Source organism: Lampetra fluviatilis, chromosome 5 (assembly GCF_964198595.1).
Source record: "Lampetra fluviatilis chromosome 5, kcLamFluv1.1, whole genome shotgun sequence".
Lineage (NCBI taxonomy): Eukaryota > Metazoa > Chordata > Hyperoartia > Petromyzontiformes > Petromyzontidae > Lampetra > Lampetra fluviatilis.
In genome coordinates, this window is record NC_136279.1 from 14,137,026 (window position 1) to 14,162,450 (window position 25,425).

General features: G+C 44.9%; 1 protein-coding gene across 1 annotated transcript; it reads right to left on the reverse strand.

Annotated features, from left to right (window-relative positions):
* Positions 1-1,139: 1,139 nt before the first annotated feature.
* Positions 1,140-24,832, reverse strand: LOC144932614 (basigin-like). Its single transcript, XM_078856855.1, has 9 exons — positions 24,584-24,832; positions 12,375-12,534; positions 7,777-7,868; positions 7,349-7,485; positions 6,169-6,279; positions 5,756-5,921; positions 5,558-5,576; positions 4,655-4,734; positions 1,140-4,340 (listed from the first exon to the last, which is right to left on the reverse strand). The coding sequence occupies exons 1-8, from the start codon at positions 24,678-24,680 to the stop codon at positions 4,683-4,685; spliced, it is 834 nt and encodes a 277-aa protein (XP_078712981.1). The 5' UTR covers positions 24,681-24,832; the 3' UTR covers positions 1,140-4,340; positions 4,655-4,682.
* Positions 24,833-25,425: the final 593 nt, after the last annotated feature.

Consider the following 25,425-nt stretch of genomic DNA (forward strand, 5'->3'; position numbering starts at 1 on the left):
GTCACACGGCGTCACAAAAAGTCAGACCCCCCCCCCTCAAATATGACGTCACAAAGCTCTGCCCCCCCCCCCCCCAAAACAATATTTCCATTTTGAAAATAAAACATGCTTCACATCGCTTTAAACTATTGTCATTGTAGTGCGTATTTAATGTGGCGCTGCACTCTGATGTTGTCGGAGAAAACATTTATTTAAAAAGTCTATTTAATTAAGTAGAACGTGTTGTTTATATGTATTTAAAGTTGCGCATTTTGATGTGACGTCACATTTCTCACCCCCCCCCCTCGTCACACATCGTCAGAAATGTCTGACCCTCCCCCCCCCCCAGGTGCGTGACGTCATTTATGGACGGCCCCTCAGGTTTTTTTTATGTCCAGGTATCCGAAGGTGTACTAAACACGCATGTGCTTAAGATGCTCAATTTGGTCTTGGAGCTGATGTTTGCTTCGCCAGGCGTTATCGATTCCTGCCATTACTCCTTTTGACTTTGCGTTCCTCGCTCTTGTCTTTCGTGCAGTCATTGTCCCATGTCGGTAGACTGCTTCGTAAGTAAAGTATATACATTCATTTACATTCACAATATTGCTGCTTTCTATCACGTCTTTCTCAATATCCTCCCTTCCGAACACGATCGTCTGTCTTTTCCACGTTAATCCTTAGTCCTGCATCCTTTCCTGACTTATTCACCATATGAACACGTTCCTGCAGTACGAGGCAGCCTTCTTCCATCAGATCTATGTCGTCCGCGAATCTCAGGTTATTTATTCTTTCTCATTCCACAGATATGCCTGTGCCCTTGTCCTGAATGTCATCCATCACTCTTCCAAGTATGTGATGACGTTGTTTGGTGATAGTGGATCTCCCCGTCTTATGCCTATTTTTAGTCCGACTGTGATCCTGCCCTGCAAAAGGATGTTTCGCTTCCGGGCTTACAACTTTCCCCATTTGGATGGAATATGGATATTGGATTTTGTACAAAACTTAATAGCACACCGCGGCATTTCGTATCCCGTGCACGGTAATCTTTGCGTAGAGAGACCTTAATCATGCAGTGGATTGGTCATGGGTGATGATGAATGTAGCAATGAGTTGAGCATTTCTGATAAACTTTCCAACCACATCACCACTCCTGAGACAAGTATCTCTCTTGACTTTATTAAGCACAATATTCATGAATTAAATTCACTACTCTGTGTTATTCAGGGATGTAACGATTCACTCATAACTATGAATAAATTAGTACAATTCGGGTTACGATTCCACTTTAGCCTTGCTCTTTTGGCGTAACACAAGGGGGTTCTATTCACAAATCACAAGAAATATGAATCGGAATTAATTTGCACACGACTTCCTGTCATTAGCGTTATAAATGTTTAGATGGATGAATTGTTACATCCCTATAAATTTGAACCAGACATTTGTCTACGAAGTGATTTATTTCGTTAATGCAACTGCAATGACAAACTACCATACTAACCAACATCATTCCTAATCACACAAGAGGTGAAACACTAAGCACAGCACAAAGCGGTAAAGGAGCTCCCACTTGACAACAACACTTTCAAGCACAACTATCCACGTAACAATTTGCCCCCCTCGTGATTTGATTAATTGCCACTATTTTCAAGGATCGATAAAGTGAAATTGTGAATGCAGCGCCTCTAGTGGCTTGCAGGGGTCACGTGGACCCCATTATATACAAGATACGAATTGATAAATTGATGCTCGTACACGATTTGATGCAGTGTACTAAAGTGGAATTGATTTTAATAAAACAAAATTGATGCATGTTACATACCAAGTTAATAGAAATGCAACATGTTAAACAAAGTCCAGCCTTAAAATGCTGTGCACAGAACAGTGTTTGCAATTCTAGGCACACTCCTTTATTTAGCCTTACAACCTTCAAACTGAACCTTTCTCTCCAGGTTAACTGATATTGAATGTCAGCTTGCACGGATGTCTCTCTGCTGTTATCGGTTGGTCAGAATGCTATTTTGCTTATTTAAATGTCACCTTCATTCATAATTTAAAAAATGCAATTGCGATTGTACATAACGCTTAAATTGGGTTACGACAATAACATTATAATTATTTGAAAATGTAATATACTTTGATAATACTCATCGCTGATTTTTTTATCTCAGAAAGGAGAATTGGGCTGGCTGATGAGCGGCTAGTGTGGAGTTGCTACTATTCCGGTTGTAAAATTGTGCAACCAACTACGGCTAAGACACAAACACATCCAGTGCAAGTCTCGAAAGACGTGATGTTGCACAATCGCCAATATTAAAGTCATATTGCGTCACTGCATCAAGCGCTTTCAGATGCGATTCTGCGGAAGTCTGGAACGATTCTCCTTCCGAAATTAGGAAGCACGTGGGGCTAAGCACTTCTAGATATGGATTGAAAACGAATTTCTTTAGAACTGCTTTCGGCGTTTAGTGTGTTGCCCTTCCGCTGGATCTCCGCTCATCCCGGTTGGCTACATATTGTGCGAAAGAAGTCTACATATACAGGGTGTTTTAAAAAGATGGACCCGATTTGAATACGCTATATCTTTGAAATTGGGTCCATCTTTTTAAACACCCTGTATATTTGCCCTCGCGAAATACTTCCTTTAACAAAATCGCCTGTCCCTCATGTTTGTGCTGCTGCTGCAGCATGTGTGATTGGCACAAAGCCATTTTGTAACCCCGATAATAAAGTAAAACATGTTTCGTGTTCTAAACAAACCAGCTGTGCTCAAGACGCGATCACTCACCTATATTTACTCTCATTTAGGCAAAACAAATTCAGCGTATAACACCCGTGTTTTGTGTTTTTCATGGTGCAGCATGTGTTAATGTTCGTCTCATTGTTGCTTCATTTAGTATTTTGTCTTTTAGAGTTTGTTGATTATGTCGTTCATTGCGATGTGTCCCATGTTTGTGTCACGTCTGATGTAAGCCGTTGGGTGAATGTGGTTCACTGTGTCCCGGCGTTTGTAGTGTCTCTCGTGTTTGTGTTGATGTTCTGTAGTAGCCAAGTGCAGAAACAACACGATGGCATCCCCACATGTCAGCAGAGCTTACAGGTTCCGAGCTGTAACTCCAGAGATGGAATAAGAGACCATGAGATACATGGAGCTGGATACAGAAATTAAACACGAGATGAACTAAATAGAGCAAGACTAGCGGATAAAACGGATTAAGAAACAGAGGAAAAATAACAGAGATCATGAAAAAGCAATACAGAAAGACGCCGACGAAAGGAGAAAACGAAACGAAGTGCAAGTGAGAAGGAGATATGGTGAGATGGAATGAGAGATGAACGAGGGAAAGATGAAAAAGCTGAGTGAGGCAAAGAGTAATGGAGAGGTAGAGAGAGAGAGAGAGACAGGCAAGGATAGGAGAAGAGGCAGGGGGAGATGCAGACAAGGAGGGAGGCAGCGAGAAAAATAGAATAACGAGAGCGCGAGTAGCAAGGCTGATTAAATTGGATAAGGCAGCTCGTTAAAACAAATTAAACCAAACTTTGAGGCACCAGGAAGTGTGAGAGGCGCCTCCCCAGGGCTGAGAGCCACCGAACCCGACATGAGTGGGGTTAAACATAACGCCCTTTACTAGACGCATACATATACATATGCTCACACGTACCACACTCGTGTGTATATATATACACACGTACAAACACAGATACAGCACTCGAAAACACTTGCACTTATATACATTTGCAGAAACAATTATTTGCCACGTATTATTACAGACTTTTTGGGCAAGTGCTACGAATGAGCATCTACTAAGGCCAGAACAGCACACAAGGGGGCTACAATAACTTTGACACACACGTACAATCACAAACAAAACCCTCCAAATCAGCATCAACAGACACCAAGCACCGGGAATAAACGAGGGGTTTCAGAGGCGCTTGTTCACATACTTGACATACGCAAGGGCCATTCAGCCATTTAACAAACACCCAATACAAGGATGTGAAAAGCAAGCCCCTCTGAGATGACAACTCACTGCCCTGACATGGCCATTTTGGGCCACCTTGTGGATGATGGTGCTGCCTATAAAGGGCGTTACGCTTTTTGGCAACGGTTGTGGCAGGCTGCAGGACAAAACTGCTGCACTGAAAGGCTGTTAAGGGGTTGTAAAGAGGTTTTAAAGAGGGTTTAAAAACAGTAATAAACTTTAAAAATCCCTTTTAAAAAAGGAACACATTTCCACTGTAAAGGACATTTTATGTATTTGAAAATGCTCTTCAATTGGCAACTTGTTTAATGGAGTTGTGACGAGACAACGGCGTGGTCTCGTCTCCTCTTTTGGCACTCGTGATGGGGCGATGGCACAGATCTGCACACACAGACACGCAAGGAGATAACACTCAACACCCCCCATCGCAATATCCTGCCTCAAAAGCACAACCACAGGTAAACCCATACACGTCATAGGAGAACATTACATCCGGCAGTGTTTATACTAGCAGGGTGATTTATTTTGAAATTGCAATGGTGAATAAATCTTGCATAAAGAGTGACAAGAATTCCCATTAAGCTTCGCACTCCACGATCCAGACACTACCACCCCCCCTTCCCCCCCCCCCCTTCTCTCTGCCTCCATCCCCTCCGCTAGTCTCCAAGCTGCTGGCCGTGCCTTCGTCTGCTCACCTTGTCGTGTCGTCATCAGCCCGAGTGCTCAGTTTCGCTGGCGGACACCATCCTCCTTCTCGCTGTGCATGTCACTCTTCCTGCACGAGACAGGGGGGGGCATGAGACGTGAGGCACAGGGAACACAAGACACGACATGGGGAACGAGATGAAACATAAGACACGAGGCAATGGAGACACGAGATACACAGGACTATGAGACAAAGGGACATGACAAAATGACTGCTACTAATATAACTACACAGGAACGTCACATCGGCATCATAAACACCATGCCCCATCTACATCTCGTCCAATACATCACATATCCAGCATCTGTACTATATAATCCATTTCACTAGCACTACACCATCTACACATAACTATATCAACATTATATACGCTACACAATCTACATATAAACTACTCACACCTAAGTCACACCATACACATTATCTCTGTATCATCGAGACCAGGGGTGGGGAACCTTTTTTCTGCCAAGGGCCATTTGGATATTTATAACATCATTCGCGGCCCATACAAAATTAAATTTACGTTGCTATGAAAAAAGCGCCTAGATTTATTGAATTTCGAGTCATGCGGTTGCCTTGACAGGGCCAGACCAAATGATTTTGCGGGCCTTATACGGCCCATGAGCCAGACGTTCCCCATCCCTGATTTAGACTGATAGCTACACTCCAGCATCGGGATCATTTAAATACACGCAATTTACAATACACCATCAAGATCATGTACACGATCTACACTGCATCAATCGCATTGTCTGATGTTATCATGTGATTTTGTAAGTCTTGGTTGGGGTTAAGCCTTGGTACTCAATGTCAGGGTTACGGACAGGTGAACGGGTCGGGCTCGGCTTTGGGTTAAGGCCAAGCTAAGGCTAGGTCACGAGTGGGTACTCACAGCGGCTTGGGCTCATCCTCTGCAGGGTTGACAATTCCAAGCAGCATGGGCAAGACAAAAGAAGATACACACACAGGCACACAAACAGGTAAACAAACTGTTAATCAATACGTCGCACGTGGTAGCATAACATTGCAATTAAGGTACAGGTGATTTTCCCCACTTTGCCTCGAATGCCCTCATGTCGCCATGTCTCACCCTGGATGACAACTTCCTTCTTAGTGGTGCGCTTCTCGTAGATGAAGATGATGGTGATCAGCACTATCACCTCCACGACGAGCCCCAGGAAGATCCAAACAGATGCCATGCGGCTGTGGATTCGCACAGCCATCACCGCCTCGTCACTGCCCACAGAGTTTGAGGCCTGGAGACACAGGGGCACATCGGGGCATGTTGATGGTAGCGATGGTGAGGACGTTGGTGATGAGGGTGATGGCGGTGTTGATGGTAGTGGTAACGATGGTGTCGAGTGGCGATGGCGATGGTAGTGGTAACGATGGTGTTGATGGTGGCGATGGTGTTGAAGGTGATGCTGGTAATGATGTTGATGACTGTGATGGTGACGATGGTATTTATGGTTGTAATGAAGGTGGTGTTGATGATGGTTGTACCCGGCAGGTGTAGTTCCCCTCATCTTTCCCACTTTCGACAGTGGCGATGGTCAGTATCGTGTAGTTCCCATGGGTGTGCACCTCCCGCCTGTCCGTGCCATTCTGCACCAGCTGTACATCACCATATCAACATATCACAACACCGCCATACACATATCAAATACATCATCAGCAAAACATCAACACGACACCAAAAAGTGTTGTTAACACGACGCTACTTTGGTCACATGGGAGTGCGTTGCTTCGAACATCCCACATGTGGCTACGAACAGGTTATTATGGGACTTTATTGCCGTTTGGAAAATCTAGTGACAGATCAGATGGTGATCAAAATAAAATACCCATGCCTGATATGCGTGCAATTGAATCACATATTCGGATATGTGGGATATGTGGGATTTATAAAAAAAATACATTCAGAAATATGCGGTACACATGATATAAAAAGGAATGAAGTGTTCAGTGCAATGGAGACATCCATATGTGGCAATTCACTGAACCACTGGGGTGGGGGGCGAGTGGTTCTGTGCCCAGTGGAGTACCACAGGAGAGGTGAACAAGTGGGAAGGGGGAAGGGAGAGACAAACCACCAGTTGTTGAGCCATGAGGAGATGGTCTACAAGACTGATTGATCATAAAGTGATGGACAGGCACGGGGCTTGGCTGTATTACCGTTGTCCGGGTGGATGGAGATTGTCCAACAGGTGAAATACTCTTCTTGGTTCTTTCGGTAAAGTCACGTAGAAGGGAAGTAATAAAATAATAAAAATAAAACATAATAAAATAATTCTCACGACGTTTCGGCTACAACGCAAGCAGCCGTCTTCAGGTGAAGAATGAAACACTGCCAAGCTTGGAGCGTATATATAAGCTTGGCAGTGTTTCATTCTTCACCTGAAGACGGCTGCTTGCGTTGTAGCCGAAACGTCGTGAGAATTATTTTATTATGTTTTATTTTTATTATTTTATTACTTCCCTTCTACGTGACTTTACCGAAAGAACCAAGAAGATGAATCCCTGCAGTCACGAAAGCTTTAAATCGAGGTGAAATACTGTACATGGTGGAAGAGCACAAGGAAGTAGATGATGGAGGAGGATGATGAGATAGACCAAGAGGAGATGCACCGTTAGGAGGTGGTTGTGTGGACGTGTGTGTGGTTGAGTGATGTTGCGGACGCACGTTAAGGACCCCGTTGACTGTGTGGAACCAGGTCCAGTTGAAAGCTGGGAAGCCCGAGGCGATGCACTTGATCCGTGCAGTCTCCCCATCCGTGCGGCTCTCGTGGTGCTTCTTGTGCGGAGCGATCTTGGGCTCAGCTAGGGGAATAGACACGGCGACTATAACCGCAAGTTCCACAAACTCCAACATTTACTTGTCGTTGAAGTTAAGGTTCAGGGGGTAAGGTTAAGGATTCAGATTTAAGGTTCCTTTTAGGACACAACTCAAAAGGGACACTCAGAATGGGGGGCTCAGGCTAGGTTTTGGGTATGGATGGGGCTCACTATGCACAGGGATTTACAGTTTGGGAATGCATGGGGCTCGCAAAAGACAGAGTTATGCTGGTATCTGGGTTCAAGTTGGGGTCGAGGGGGCAAAATGAGACCCACTGGAGACGTTGATGAATGAATCCTTCTCGCCACTGTCGGTCTTGAAGATGCAGTGGTAAGAGCCCGCATCCGACATCACCGGCTTCTCGATGCTGGATGAGAACCGGTAAGAAACAGACACAAGTGAAGCAGCCTCGTGGTCAAAAAAGCTCAATTAGGGTCACGTCAGGTACACAGAGCCGGCACCACCCTGACCATGCAGGGTTTGAATCCGGGCACCAGGCACTCGTGATTTAATCTATTCTTAAGCACAGTGAGTATACGGTCTCAGCTCTGCCAATAATAACCTCGTTTAAAAAACCCCATCACATATATTTTGCTTTTTACTCAATTTATGATTTCCACAATGCCAGTGATTTTTACCCACCATGAGCCACCTTTCAATATTTAGCAATCTTGTACTTTACATTACAAATTAAGTCATTCCACGTTGCTCACACCTGATGTGACTTAAGAGTGTCAATTCAAATCCAGGGTCCTCCCTACAACACTTTGGACAGACTTGTACACAGACACACGCACGCACGCACGCAACACCTCTACCTTAATTTAAACAGAAAGCACTACAACACAGCTAATACACTTAATAAATCACAGGCGTGCAGTGTATTAAACATGTATTTGTATTTAAATGGAGAAAACTGGGAAACAAGGACTAATGCACCATGGGGGGTCATGGGGGGTCAAGAGGACGGAAGTTTGAAAACCCCGACCTCATTCATCCTTGCCCATCTAGCGCGACTAAAATGTGTAAATATATCAACAGACCGACACCGCGGCAAACACCCTTGGTGGAGTACGAGCGACCACCGTCGTGAGGTCTGTTGATGAAACACACCAATTCACGTGGCTCTATGGGTGTCACCTTCCTGGCCTGACATTACAACTTGGGATCCGATATCTGATGACAAGAGGTGGGGGAAGGGCGATATTTTATCCTGCAGATGGCAATAATAAAAACCCAAGATGAAATATGCTTAACTTGCTCATAAATACGATGAATGTGCTCGCACACACACTCTTAATATGTTGCGTTTGTACGAGAGTCGGAGGGCATAGATATGCAAGTCGGCTTGGGTGTTGATGAATTGGTTCCCAACCTGTAGCACGTGTACCCCTTGGCATACATGGGAAAACTCTACGGGGTACAAAAGACCATTCACGTAACGGTGGTGGTCACGCGGGGGAAGGTCACGCGGGGTTACTGAGCAGTGCTGCCCTGCGCATGTGCACACTCGCAAATCTAAAGCGATATGGTGAAACATTGTAGTCACCCTGTGCATTTGTAATCCACAAGAAACATTCCTCAATCCCATGACAAAAATTATCTTGAGAATTCGACATCCAGTGAACCTCAGCCTTCTTCCCACCACTAATGGTGACCCCCATTCATTCTATAGGTGTGATTTTTGTAAGTGTTATTAAAGTGTAATTATTAAACTGTAACCGATTACTTCATTGCTATTAAGTTATTCAGAGTTAACCAAACATCTCTGGTGTAAATTAATATGCAAATAGCAAAAATCTAGTGAGGCGAGCGTCAACGACTTACGACTCATCTAGTGTCAGCACGTGCCATTGTTGGTGTGTGCGAGTGCCATCTCGTGTGCCAACACACACACACACACCCACACACACACACACACCCACACACACACACCCACACACACACACCCACACACACACACCCACACACACACACTCACACACACACCCACACACCCACCCAAACCCACACACACACCCACACACATCCACACACACATCCACACACACACACCGGAGGCCCTTGTCAGTCTGTACGTCATATTGTGCTGGGGCGGGTCTCCAAGATTGTTCTCCGCCTCTGCCCCCACATCAATCCCAGCCCTCTCAGACCTGGCACGACCCACTTGCAGTTATTTTTGGCGATGAAACTTGTCAGTTGCCCTTTATGGATTGGGGAATGGATGAGAGAGAGGCGAGGAGTCAGAGCCCCCGATTCTTACACTCGCACAGCAGCCAAACAACCTCGAGAGGGAACCTGCGGTGTGCTGTATCTATGGACAATGGCAGCGAGTCATGTCTGCAGGGAGGCGGTGGAGAAAAATCGGTTCTCGGTGAATGTTTTCATCCATAATTTCGGAGAAACCTCCATTATCCATGTTGACATAGAGGGTGTCGTGGGCAGATTCTGTTTCCAGTGTGGTTTTTTTGCAACATGTACTTTGTATGGAAACCTACTGATGGATACAAGCAGCCTATGGCAATGATTTCACCGCTTAGCTGGGTGGTCACCACCCTAGGCTGCATCTGGTGTTGTGTAATGTGTTGCCTCTGAAGAAGAACGTCTGCGACTCAATTGGACTCACTACATATGCCTTGTTACATGCCTTAAATAAGCCTTTGAAATGTTAAATCACAGAACTAATTCTAAACTAATTTCGATAGCCTTGCTATTCACACTACAAGGTGAACTTAAGCCCTGAAAAGTGTTATTGCATAAGAAAATGCAATGTTTTATACTCCTAGTTGGAACCGTGATGGATTAATGGGAAAAAAAGACATTTTATTATGGCTTTGTGTAATTAGTGACCAACTGCATCTCTGTGGGCACAACCTTTGTCTCATACAATCTAGAGGTCTCATCTCATTCCACACAAAACCCATCTTGTGATGGAATGAAGACCAAGAGGAAGCAAAGTAAGAGAGAGAGAGGAAAACTACCGTAAAAGATGGCACCCGTGACATAATTTCACACGTAGAGGTGATACGGGTTGTGGCATCATAGCACAAATCGGGACGGCAAAGGCGTGAAGATGCCTTCATCCAGAAGTGGAGAGACAAGGACTGATGATGATTATAAATCAATGCCTCTTTCAACGGAACCCATATCTCATGTGGCACATTATCGTCTCGCTGCATGACCCCATGCGAAGTGTGGTGATGTACGACGCGGTGACACGTGGCGTGCGGTCACGATGCATAGGATGGCATGTGCTAAAATGGCCAGGCCTCCCTCCTTGACATTCCCACCCCCCCACCCCCCCGTCTCGCTAATGAAATCCGCGCACTCACAAATACCCACGCTCATCAGGGGCCATTCACGGAGGGGGTAAATGTCAGTGCAACCAGACACGCGGGGCTACTTATTCCTATCCCATGCATCCATCTCTTGTTGATTACGTTTTTTTTTATTTTAAACTCTAAGTTTGTTATGTTTCAAAGTGCCACTAAGCTATTTATTTCTATGCTCAGGAAATGGTATATCTTGTCTATTCAAGGACGCAACATTTTTCATAGAAACAACAAATCCTATGAATAAATCACTACAAAACTCATCACGCAGCTTACCATTCAATACCAGTGCCTAATATGGATAGTTGTTTGGCTGTATGTTTGGCAATAAAATACTTTCATTTAAATGTGTTGTAAGTTAACTCCATCGGAACAAAATCACGTGGGTGTTCATGTGTTTTCGCTTCTATGCGTGTTTGAGTTTCTTCAATATAAATCCCCAAACACAATGCAGGCTCCATTAATTGACAAGCTTGCTAGCTTGTTGTTGGCATATGCACCATTAAACCTTTCACCCATTCTGCCACCACCATCTGATTGTCATCTAGGCCAACAGCGCTGTGTTTATTGGACTCAACCCACAATCGTGAGGTCTCGAGTAAATCCCACTTGCAGGTCAACGAGACCCATCATTCCTCCATGGTCAATAAAACGGGTACTGCTTTGTGGGAAGTCTACAGTGTTCTTTTGTTCTTTCGGTAAAGTCACGTGACTTTACCGAAAGAACAAAAGAGTATGGATTCCCGCAGTCACGAAAGTTTTAAAAGTTAGAAGTCTACAATGATCGTTCTATCGATCGATGGAAATAGCTCCTTTCATCAAAATGTCAAACATTTACCAACAGCAATGAGCACCACCCATCCAAAAATGACACGTTAGTTCAAACGTACCTTATCGTCGCTGTCAATGCAAGAAGATAAGTGTTTTGTTTTAAATAATTTCCTTACAACCTGCAGAAACCACTGTACGACGTGTTGATCGTTACGGTTGTGAGACGACTTGCTGTGTAAGCTACAGAGTAATATGTATAGTCACGTGTGTGCATGAATGGAGATAAGGATCTCACCACGTGCACAGGGACGAGGAAGCACACTGAGCTCTCACATTGGAGCTGAACACACAGGTTTTCATGGAAAAAGGGGCGCAGGTAGCCAAAAAAGGATTGCAGTGCCCAGCTGAGCTCCATGACTTAGCATTGTCACGATGATTTAGCTTAAATCAGACAAGACTGTTTCCCCATATAAACATTATTTATCAGTAGTATTTTTACGTGGTAAAAAAACTATATTATGAGCTTGGGGACTCAATCAAGATGTATATTTCACCACTGCAGACGAAATGTCCGGAATACAGTTTAAAGGTCAGCAAAGAAATCTGGAGGATCAGAAGAGGATGCATACAATTTATTATTCAAAAGAGGTAGAGGGTAAAAGAAGAGGGTGATAATAGGAGATGGAGGGTCACAAACATGAGATTCACAATTTAGGTTAAAGGTTAGGGGTCAGAAGGGGTCAGATGGTTGGAGGTGTGGGGTAGCGTACGTGTGAGTCAAGGTTCGGGAGAGCAGATTGGAGTTCTTTCCATCCAGGGTATGGCCATCCTTCTCCCAGCGCCAGGAATTCACAACCTCAGTGCCCTCCAGGGTGCAGCTTAGCACGATCGTCTTGTTCATTATGACCACCTCATTTGGTTCACTCAGCACTGCGGCAACAAGAGTGGGGGAGAATATTAGCAACATGTGACACACACCTCCATGCATTATGGTGTATGCGTGTGTATATGTCTTTGTGTTTGTAAATGTGTACACTCGTTTATAACGTGTACAGGCAGTCCCCGAGATTTGCGCTTCTCAATTCTGAACGTCCGCACTTATGAACGAACCGCCATAAGATTTTATTATTTTTAACCATCTGACTTGCGTACGTTCGGTCTTCCTTATGAACTGAACCGCGGAACTATTTTGTTTGGCGGAGAGATCCTCCGTGAGATATAATGAGTCCCAGCCAGTGAAAATAAAACATACATTTTTTTCATGTTACTTTATTTTATGTTTTTATTTACTATTAAGTATTTAAAATAGAGGATCACATGCCTATGTACAATATTTTTTCTTAACTATGAGTTCAACAGTGCATCCCTTTTTTGTTGAACCATAACACATTTTGTAACACTGACCGTATAAACAATTAAAGATTGAGTTCCGAGATACAGACAAATCGATTTACCAACAGGTCTCAGGAACGTAACCCATTCATAAGTAGAGGACTGTCCGGACATATATACATATGTAACTGTATTGCACAGCAGGATATTTTATCAGTCACATCACCAAAAGTAAAAAAGTTACTGAAATGATAATCTAAATCAGCCAGAGTGAAACACGTGAACACTCATACGCAACACATACATGCACAGGCATGCATACACGTACACACAAGCAACGAGGCAGGCACACACACACGCGTAGATACAAGCGCAAATACTCATACACGGACATTCAGATACAGACTTAAGAACATGTCTACACCAAAACAGGTAAAGGAACGCACACTTGTACTTACAAAATTACAGATAATATCATTAGAAATAAACTCTCTCTCCCAGCCATTAAACCGTTTGGACAAGTGCTGTTATGTTAGAACCCATTCAGGTCAGCAATGGTGTATGAAGGGGTGGTGTGGCCAGTATCACAATGGGTTGCCTTCTGTTTCCCCAGTGCTGAAGTTTACACACCACACTAGGCACTCATTTAAGGCTGATATGGCCTAGGACCGTTTTAGATAGTACTAGCAGTGGCTTAGAATAAAAACTCATTACCGAGTTCATAGCATTGTACACTAACCAATGCTCCTCACACAGAAACCACACACGTGTGCACATGCAAAGACAAACTCCCAAAAAACACATGCAAAGATGTGGACACGCACAAACAAACATTTTAACCCTGGAAACCAGAGGCAAGTGGTATTAGCAAGCGCCTATTAAGGACAGCCTGGTATACTACATGCAAACATTTACTCAGGCACTCTGACACACAAACAGATCCTACTGCACACCTCTCTCATTCCGAAATGCTCGTTCCCACATGTACAAAGGCAAAGATTCCCCGTATAGCCTGATTAGACTGTTAGGGCAAGTGCTGTTAGCAAGCACCTATTAAGGCTGGAACGGTACACGAGGGGGTGGGGGGCCAGGACCAAACCCTTTGTCTCCCCAGTGGCGATGTTTACACACCGCACCAGGTACTCATTTGAGGCTGAGTCGACCTAGGGGAGGCCTAGGACCGGTTCAGATAATCGGAACTGGTGTTGGCCGTGAGCGGGAATCAAACTCGGGTCAACAGGTTCGTAGCGCAGCTCACATGTACACACTCTCACACAAACACGCACGTCTGCCCTCTCACACACAAATACAAAGGCATTTAGCCTGCCTGATTACACTGCTGTTTGTTAGCGAGTGTCTATTGATGCAGACATGGCACACGAGTGGGTAGCAAGGTCAGCACCGCGCATGCATGACTGCCTGCATTACACGATCTCAATTCATGCCACTGGAGGTGCTACCTCAGTGCTTCCATGGGCATTACGGGCCCCCCTAGGACAGGCAATCTGGCCTAGTTTGAACAAAGAATCACGGAGGCTTTTGCTCGTGTATCAATCTCCACACAGTCTTATTAATGATTCCCTTTAAGTACTCTTGAAAACCTCAATGATTCGCAAGACTTTTTTCATTCTGCATTGATATGTTTGGCCAATTCCATTAATAATTGTTTGGCTTGTGGGAAGCAGAGAGTATCGAAAGAAACCCCACACATATGAAGGAGTAACAATAAAAATTCCACGCAGATAGATTCAAGAATCCGCTGCTTTATTGTCATGTCTTACCCACCTCTCGGCCATCAAAGTATCCCATCATATCTCTCACAGAACAGTGCAGACATTCTCGTGTTGGAGACTGGCCAACGTAAGTGGATATCACACAGCTACTTCTGAGATCTCTTCTCTGGTCGAGAGTGGAAGGCAGCACACTTCCCACTTTCTCTAAATAGGAGGGAAGTTTCTCACACGACAGTCAACCAAAAAAATATTCTTAGAACTGGAATTTTGCCCATTTCAATTAAAAATAAAATGTAACTTCATGGGGTTTTTTTCTACAGTCATTGGAGACCAGGTGGAGACTTTTAACTTGCTATACAGTACTTGAGGACTCAGTTTAATCGCAGGGTGCTGCCTGGATTTGACCTCAGCAGTGGCAGATTAGCATTGACACTTGAGCAAGAAAGCCTGATGCTTGAATAAAACCCACATCTTAAAACATGCGAGCTCAACGCTCCAAAACATGTTTAACCTTCCAAGAAACACCCTCACCTCGTACCAAAATAAAGAAGCTCAGAGGTGCATCTCAATACAACCATTATGAGCCCCATGAGTGACCAAGCAATGGGAATTCAACTCGGGACAATGGCGTTGGCTCAGCGCCCATGTAGGAACACTATGAGCCCCCAGAGACACACGCACACACACACCAACACACACGTAACCAGCAGTTTTTTAAAAAAAATTATTACATTCTGTTCTCGGTTCCATGAATAGGCTAGTGACGCAAATGTCATTAGGAGATGAAAGTACGATCGGCGCCCCCAATAGCAGAGCACCCAATGACACACGCGCGTGACTCGCACGACAAATGGTTCCAGTGCTCTAGTTAAACCCAGGCCACACCATGGGGTGAGCAGTTTTGTCTGGAGTGGAACCCAACAATGACCGGCTGAGACATGCAACCGTAAGAGTTAGCGGCTTCATCGTGCGCAGTTCACGTCAACACGCCAAGCCCCAACACCCAGGACTCAAACTTACAATCTTAGCCGTTGCTGGCTCTGTGCCCATACAAGGACGTTATGTACCTCCTGTGAGACACCCAGACCATGGGCCTGAACCTAGGTATTCAAGGTGTTGGCCAAGTGCCAACTATGAACTTAAAAGATTAACCCCACTCCCCCATGATTTGATTGTTTGAAATCAGGGTCCCAATTATATTAAACTATCTATTGTTATTTTTCCGTCTCATTTGAATAGTTTTGTTTGCTCCATTAATCCAAATGCTACATTAGAATAGTATCTATATACTGTATAAGGGAAATTTGTGAATATGTGTGTCTGTTCGAAATGTTTAGCATACTTTCCGACATGCAACAAACTTGAAATTTGGCATGTAGGTCGCTTCCAGACTGTACAGACTTTTGTATTTTTTTTGGGGGGGGGGGGCGCAATGATGGATATATTTTGCACAGCAAGCGAGCGGTAACGTCATATCTGTGATGTCACCCGCATGCGGCAGCGTCATGCAGTGTGCCTGCTGACGTCACGCATACCCCCCCCCCACCCTCCGCGTAGGCCGTGTATTAATCCAAGACAAGAATCCAAGTCTCGGGCGAAGCCGGGTAGCAAAGCTAGTGTACATATAATTTCACTACATTAAATAACTAATAAACCTCTCAGCTAAAAACTGCACTCCGAGACATTTCGTTACTTCTGGGTGCAATATCAATTCAAAGTATTTTGTATTACTATTAAATTAACAGATTATGGCTACATGTGTAGTGTTATGATAAACCTCCTGAGAGAGAGATACCCAGCACCAGGGCTTGAACTCAGATTCTCAACAACACGTTCTGGCTCCAACATAGCCACTACAAACCTCATTAAACATTCACACCCAGGGCCTAAACCAAATCCAATTATATGCGTTGGCTTAAAACCCAGCAAAAAGTTAATCTTGTTTTTCTTAAAATTAAATTTTTCGCCACGAGTTACTAAATTATTCCAGGCAGTAACTGTATCAGGAATTTAACCTTCCTATTTGTCCATAATGCAGGTTTTATTTTGAGCTCGCTGGTTTGGGGGGTGTCAGCAACTGCCGGTCGGTCAGCTCCACCACCTTGAATAATGAATAGGTGACCTTTGAAATAACTGGATGTAACAAATACAAACATTAATGAAATGTGTTTAATGATTAAGTGAAAAAACTACTTGAAAGAACTCCTCTGGGTTTTCTACAGCCAGGCCAAACAAGGCAGTTGCAACAGGCTAGACATTCATTTCACCACTGTCAGGACTTTGTACAAACTTTTTTCAGATTGGCCCTCTCAGATAAGTATTTTCACCACACTAATCGCTAGAAAAGCTGGGAATTGTTAATTCCAACAGAAAAATATAAATAAGTTACTTTGCTTTAATGCTCTAGCGCATACGAGCTGTGTGATTGTGAGTGAAATGCACCATTATGTGCTCTTAACCATCAGGTTCTCTGTTATGAAATGCTGAATGTCTTTAAATGTGTAGTGACTGTGAATGTCAGTGTGTGGTGCCGGGCTTACGAAGCCACGGCAGATGTGTTGGCATTATGTGTAGCCCACTTACTGGGCGTAGTACCAGCCCTAGCGGGGCTTGGGTGAGCGCTGGTCAGTGCGGAGGCACCACGTACAGTGTGCGGTGAGGGCTCCCGGTGAGGGAGCGATAGAAAGTGTCAGCCAGCCAGGGTTACATTGGGGCATGATACGCTGGTTGACCTGTCGACACGTGACCGGATGATATTGGAGGGGGGCCACCGGTGGACGGGGGCCGCTGGGCGGTCACGTGGTATAAAGGAGCTCTCGGGAGCCTTCAGGAAAGAGCTCGAGAGATCTAGAAGGTGGGCGGGGCGAGGGGCGGAGCCAGCCCCAGCCCAGGGGGATATAACGGGGCTCCGTGAGGGGCTCGGGGTTCTCCGTGTGGCTGGTGATGAAGATCCACGTCGGGTAGAAGAAGCCAAAAAGCCACGCGGTCCGGAACCCAGCTCGTGGTCCGGGCCGGGATAGCGAACTGTGTCTAGTTCTGCCGTAGCGTGGTTAGATGAGCATTCAACACCCAAGTGTAGGTTGTGTTATGTTGTGTTGATTTATTGAATAGTGTTGCTCCCAAGACAATGTCTACGACTCGGTTGGACTCACTACAAATGTATACTTCTTAAACCCCAAGTACTCGCAATGTTAATTTCCATGCAAAAAACGAGAAAATATCTAACATTTACCAGCCACAAGGGCAGCCAAGGTCAAAGAGGATAGATATGGTGAGCATTAGCTTTAAGCAGAAGGATGCCGCAAATCCGGCAACGATCAGAATGAGAAGCAAAGCCGACAATAAAAGGGCAAAGAAGACCAACATTCATAGAATTTTAATTTTCATCTGAGATGTACATAGCCAACTATACAAAGAAAAGCATGCTAATTTAACAGTTAGGCTTTCCGCCAAATTGCCTGATGAAGCTGGTTGTAATCACAAGTGAAACGTCGTACTCAAATTGTAAATGTTGTGGGTTTACTCGCCATTACACCGATGTGCGGAAGTAGTGGTGAATTGGCACGTTTTTTTCACTGTGAAGTACCGTTGAGGACGCTTGACACCGAGGTTGAGGCACACGTATATTTATTTGTACAAGTGGTCACAACAGGACAGCACTAGAGGGGGTATCGGCCCCCTCACCCGGATAGCTGGGGATACTCCGCTAGCTACCCCTGACCTGCCTCTGAGTCCTCCACTAATGGGCTAGGGGAGGCTGTCTGGCCCGACACTGGTTAGTCGGGCTACGGTACCCGGAGTCCCAGAGACTAACTCTGGTTCAGGGGACCACGCCGCTGGCTCGGTCCTGCGCGGCCCTGACAAGGGCGGCGTCCCAGGGGAGTCCAGGGCTTCTAGCTAGACGATCTTCAGTCTTCCTCCTTCATCCTAATACTGAGCCCCGATCTCTCCGGCTCATCCCCCTTTATACCCCTCAGAGGATCACAACTCCGGGCAACCCCCCAGGCTGCCCGGTGCGGACGTCGTTGCGGGCACCTCCCCGTTAGCACTCACGGAGCCCCGCCCCCTGTGCTTGTTTCCCGTGTGATCCCATGCATACAGCCCTACACATACAGCCCCTCCGTAACAGCCCTACAACTGCAAAAGAGGCCCGCCCCGCCTTCATTAATATTCATGCCCGCGTAGAAATTTACACTAACGCACTCCACATGCCGCACCCCTCCCCTCATTAATAATTATGAGCAGGTGACGTCACTACACATGGGGCAACCCCCCCCCCCCCTCATTAATAATCATGAGCTGAACAATTTTTCTATTGAATATTTCCAATTTACTGCAATATACACCCGTCCTTGGACGGGCAAAAGGCTAGTAAATGATATAATTCAGCTCGACCTTCCTCTGCGTTCGTGTTAAAATCCACCCACACGTGAATATTTATGAGGGGGGGTGGGCCTCATGAAAAGTGACATCACGCGGGGGGGGGGGGCTCATGTGGATTGACGTCACACGCGGGACACACACATTCTTGGCTCATTATCGTAGTAATTGGCTGTCGGGTGGTGTGGCGAGTTCACGACACATTTATACTTAGGCTATCTAACCCAAAAACCTTTATTAATCAGAGCATGCTAAGAGGTCAATTCAAAGTCAACACGTCTCACAAGCGTGAGGCAGTGTTCATCTTTGTTGGTAGCCTTAAGCATAGAAGAGCTCAATCTCCCCCATAAGGCAACCTGCGAGAAAAAAACTAAAAAGACTGTTGCCAGCAGGTGGACACGGGAGAGTGAGAGGGCAAGGGAGTGGACGAGTGATCAGGCAGGCGGACGAGGAGGCAATGAGCAAAAGGGTCGGTGAGCAAGTAGGCGAATGAGTGGGCGAGCAAGAGAGTAGAGGAGCAAGGGAACACGCTGCAGCCATATTCTGCCGTTTAACCTTTACCCAGCCAGATTAGTGAGGCCCCCAGTGGCTGGTAAATATAACCAGGCAAGTGAAGAATCAAGGGTATCAGGTTAATGGATTCCCATCCGGGGTTCTCTCCCCTTGTTCATCTCTCAATGCATCTCACTATGGGTCTCTCTCAATGATAATAAATGTACAGCTCTTTGTCAGTCAGCTGCTGTCAGAGAGCTTCCCTTAAGCCATGTCAGTTATCGGCATTTGTTTAATCAAACCTCAACACACTGCATAGTGTGGTTTGGTGAAAATAGGGCCCAGGACCGGTTCAGAGGCCACTGTTATCTGCGGCAAACAATGAAACTCAGGTCCTAATTTTATTCCCACAACGGATTCCGATTTTTTTTTTACTAGGTCCACTGTTATAGCATGTAGTCCACCACTAACAATCCACCCAACAGAAGATAGAGTCTACGATTTAATTGTAATTTTGCCTTAAAATCTATACATTTAAAACGTCACAAAGCCAGACTAATTGAGGGGGGGGGGGAATAGGTTTTCCGGTTATTGAGGGAGAGAGGCAAGCCCGGAAAAAGGAAAATAATGTATTAACTATCCCTTAAGTTTCATTGGATTTACACCATTAGCAGTACCTCACGTGTGTGTTTAACGCTTATGGATAATTACATTCCTCCGCACCTCCGATCAGCACGGTTGGCTACGTACGGTGCAAACGAAGTTCCATATACATACATAACAATACAAATGTATTAGTGTACATAGTACTGTACAGTTTAATCCGAGCCACCTGGTCATCACCCCGATTTTTCTGTTTGCGCGTAGTCACTTTAAGATGTTTTCTTGTTCATATTTTAGTTTTTTGTTTGTTGCGGTTGCACCCGATTCAAGAGCCGAATGGCTCACAGGGCTATTACCAAATCAATGAAACTGAAATGAAACTGAAACGAAGCAGAGGTGGAAGGCTTGAGTCTTAAACCAAATAAACTTAGACGAGTATTGCAACCCAAGAAAACAAAAGTCTGTATACCTAGAGTACTATCCGACTGTAAACTATACTCTAAACGGACCCCTGCTTCTCTACAATGACTAATGCTCTACAACTGATTGGCAAGTACCTTTACACATCAGAATCAGATACTACAGCTTGATTTGCCTCCACCAAACAGCTCATTCAAAATAAAGATGTCCAGTTCTCGAATAACTTGTGTTCCCCCATGACGTAGTTCTTTCTACATTCACGTTTGGTCATTTTAAATCAGTTTACTTATCAATTTGACGATTGCTTGTGTTGCGATCGAGACGTCGTGATTTTTTTAATTTTTTCTATCTACGTGGCTTTACCGAAAGACCCAAAGAATATAATTTCAAACCAGTAAGCAATTCAAAGTCAACTCCAAGAAAACTGCTCATACATAAATAATTCATATTCTTGGTTCTTTCGGTAGTCACGTAGAAGGGAAATAATAAAATAATAAACATATTGTATTTCCCTTCTACGTGACTTTACCGAGAGAACCAAGAATATGAATCCCTGCAGTCACGAAAGCTTTAAATCAAAATAAATCATTCATGTCAACTTTTTTAAAACGTCTCTATTTATATGAAAGCCTAGAGTACAAAGTGCGATATCCAACGGTCTCTCTCTCCATCATCTTCTGCTGTGCTCTGAAGAAGGGCCAATTTACACATCGGTCGACTCTAGAACCTTCCCTGGCCAGGTCTTAAAGGCCATAATTCACTCTGGGACCACCATGCAATGGCACTCAACGAATCGACCTTCTGTGCACAAAAAGAGATGGGAGGGCAGCGTAGTGGAACCGTGCTGAGGTCCACAACAAAAACTATGTTGCAGACTCAACACAAAAGCTGAAGGGATTCGACCTGTCCTTGACACAATGACCCACAACGAACAGATTCTCTACCTCAACCAGATGTTGTGCCTCCTTGCTCCACAAGTGGCAGACTTGAGTCCACAATGTGACTTTGGAGAAGGTAACCAAACAATGAAACAAATCGACTCTTGTTCGTAGAAATACTTTACAGCAGTGGTTCTCCAAGTGTATGCCCAGACCACCAGTAGTCTGCGACAGTCCTCCAGATAACCCGCGGGGTGATACAAAGGCTGGTTGATCCAGAAATAATGACAATATTTAACATATATTTAATTTTCAAAAATTAAGTTGAGCAAACTACCCTGAATTTGTATTTAAAGCTTTCGTGACTGCAGGGATTCATCTTCTTGGTTCTTTCGGTAAAGTCACGTAGAAGGGAAATAATAAAATAATAAAAATTTACATGATAAAATACAATTCTCACGACGTTTCGGCCACAACGCACACAACGCAAGCAGCCGTCCTCAGGTGAAGAACAGGTCTGTCGGAAAGACCTGTTCTTCACCTGAGGACGGCTGCTTGCGTTGTGGCCGAAACGTCGTGAGAATTGTATTTTATGTTTTATTTTTATTATTTTATTATTTCCCTTCTACGTGACTTTACCGAAAGAACCAAAAAGACAAACTACCCTGCTTAAACTACTCTAACCATAAGATCTAAATGCCCCTCACCCCCCTAAAAAACCTTATAGCCGCGTATTAAAAAATATTATGTTTCCGAAATATGGATCGTTTTGTATTACTGGTATTTAGAGATAAGTGAATGCGTTTTGTCATCAGGGGTAGAGGGTGGGGGTTGGGTGGTCCGCAGAAATGTTTTCATCGACAGAGTGGCCCAGGTGCCAAAAACGCTTGTGCTGTGGCAGACCACAAATAGTCTGGCACAGTACAACCTGGTTACAAAGACTAATAATGCCCCAGAAGAATTTGACAGTCAGCTGCAGTGGGAATACAACCTTTTGCAACAGGTGAGCATCTCAATTGGACCGTCACACAATGATACAATGAGTCGACCACATACACAAAAGGCAATCGATAATTTTTACATTGGAACGAACGATTATATCCAATACCCCCATCCACAAACATGCAACTTAAGACGCTTATAGATTTCTAACAGATTATTATCTCGCTCTGTGAGACTGCAGATTTCCCATGTGTCCCATGCAAGCGATGTCATTAAACTCAATCGGCTCCCACCTGTCTAAAACAGTGGTGGATGGATGTGACTAGGTAAGGCATGCAAACAATGTAGACCCATTTTCTGAAGGTCACCTTGTGGTTAAAGTTGTTTCATTACTATACAGTCACGTGTGCACACCCACGTGCAATGGTGACCTTTATGAGCAGACAAGAGCCCACTTGGGACAGAATTTCAGTTTTCAAATGAGTCCTAAGTTTCAACAAATGCGTGCATGTATGCATGTAAACAAAGACAATGTAACTTTCATACATGAGCAGTAAAGAATACATTAATGGCTGTATTCAATAAGTACTGTAACAGATTCCAACATGTAAACACAAAGATACAAAACACGTATTTTACATAGTACATTCTACCAAAGTATTAGCTCCCATGCAAGTGAGATCATTGCATATGTACATGCCTTCGCATGCGCACACGAATATGTAATTACAGTACGTATACACAAAACACTGAAATACAAGACGTACGAGGCTAAACAACACACATGTAGACGTAAGAGAACCCACGCACACATCACCAAGTAACCCCCCCCGTGTACACAAGCCAAACATGTGTACACATACACCCATACACAGATGGGTAAATGTGGTTTTGGGGTCTCAAATGGATCTTTATTAAACCAGGTCCTCACTTCTTTCAAATGATATGACCATAGCCTATTGGATAGAAGCTTACATTGTCATGCTTTATTTGAAGAAATGCCTTAAGTGGTTAAAGGACTTGCTTGCAAGAAATGTTATCTATTTAATCACTCTCAATCGGTCCCTTATTAAATCAGTCTCTCTTATACGGTCCTTAAATGTAAGTTGCTTTTTACATGGTTCGCTATTTAACAAGACGCGCAAACGCACCAATATTTATGAATACTTCTCTCTGAACTAGTTCTCATTTACTCAGATTCTCATTTAACCACTCTAATCTGATTAGGGTTAATAAGTCTTTTCCATGACTACTTTAATTAACCAGACTCTAGGGAGGCATCAACCAGACTTGCTCCGAAATTGTATTAATCATACTCCCCCACATGTTCATTTATTAAATAGACTTTAATCTGGTCTGTAAGCCTTTAATCAGAATCCCATATGGTATTTTAACCAGACTACTGCATTTACTGTATTTAACCACATTATATATTGGACACTTATTCCCCCTTTTCTTATAATCCTAATATTATCATTCATGTGGTGGTGTATTTATTTAACCGGTCCCTGGCCAAATAAATAGGTCAGAGTCCGGTTAATATGCCACGTGGGAATCTGGGCAAGGGCTCGTGTGAGCTGTTGATAACTCAGGTTAAAGTCGAGGTTAAATAATGGACATCGTGGAGGAGGTGTCTTTGTTCAACGCAGGAGCACGTTGTGAAGCCTGGATAAATATAACATGCGATGGCCCGGCTAAGTACTGTATTGTGGAGGAGACCCGTTAACAACACCGCAATACATCAGATTACAGGGGTTAAATGAAGGACCAGGTGAGTGAAAATCGTCCAGTGTGCTTGAATAAAAGGACAGAGTCGTGGTGATTAGAGGCCACCGCCACCACTCGCAATGTTCGTACACAAACCATGCGCGTTGCATCACCGGGCACTCGACCTTCAACAGCTCGGGTTTGAACCCCCCAATGTCGCCGCATCTCGCCTCGTGTTTCCCGTACGAACTCAGCTGACCCCGGCCACACCAACGTGGAATTCCCACCACCACTGGCACCAATATTTGACACTCATTTACCGGCACGTTCAAAGCAACCCACGTCTCGGCGTATCCCCCCCCACCCCCCACAACCACCACCATCACGCCCGTTCCCCGCCGTGTATTTAATCGCGAAGCTGTAAGTCGTAGTGTTATTTAAAGTACAGTACGGACGGGTGCTTCGCTTATTAATTTCAACTCAATTCTTTACCCGACGACGCGGTGGAGCGGTCGAGCAGCAGCAGCAGCGTCAACGTCGTCGACAGCAGCGACGGCAAAGAGCCGGTGGGGGAGAGCAGCAGCCTCATGTCGCCGGGCGGTCTTGTTCGGTTGCCGACGTTGAAAGAAGATGTGGAGAGAGCGGATGGGAAGTCGACTGGTCGCTGTCGTGGCCGCTTGCGATGTGCGTGGTGGTGGTGGCGGTGGCTGCCGCGATTGTGACGGAGGGCAGGGGGCGAGAGCGCGCCGAGTGAGAATGCACCGCTGTTACCTCCCGTGACCTCCCCCCCACCAGACCCCCCCCCCCGCCCTGAGCGCCTTCTCTCCCCCGCGGACACGTGCGCATCATGAGCTCGTTTTTAGTATTGCCTCATGCGCCATCAATCCCCCCTTTTCTTGCGACATGTCCCGCTCAAACCAGTCTCTTTTTTCACGAAAGTCATCGCGATGTCGATTTAAAATGGGTATGTTCTCGAATACACGCGTTCCTCTTTGTGCCTCGGAATATAAGTAAAATCGTACACATACGTCCGCCAATGACACTGTCTTAAAGTGACAATTATATGAGAGGCGACGTTTCGGCTCATGGCCCCCCCAAAAAAACCCCCACGAAAACGTGGATCGGAAACGTGGGCTGGACTACGCAGGTGCATGTCGGTGCGTCTACGCACCGCGCGTTTCCCCACTGAGGCCCCGCATGGAGAAGAATCGTGCTGCAATAATCGATCAAGTAAATAATCGATCAAGTAAAACATTCCTTGATCGAATACGTGTCTTTATACAATACACAGTAGATCATCGATTATCCCGGCGGCTTAGGGGGGAGGAAGGGGG

Excerpts from the sequence above, each read along its gene's own strand:
- LOC144932614 (XM_078856855.1), bottom strand. The coding sequence starts at position 24,680 with ATGAGGCTGCTGCTCTCCCCCACCGGCTCTTTGCCGTCGCTGCTGTCG. Across the intron at positions 7,869-12,374 it reads TCCCGAACCTTGACTCACAC|CATCGAGAAGCCGGTGATGT; the intron begins GTACGCTACCCC and ends GTTCTCATCCAG. Across the intron at positions 5,922-6,168 it reads AGGGGAACTACACCTGCCGG|GCCTCAAACTCTGTGGGCAG; the intron begins GTACAACCATCA and ends CTGTGTCTCCAG.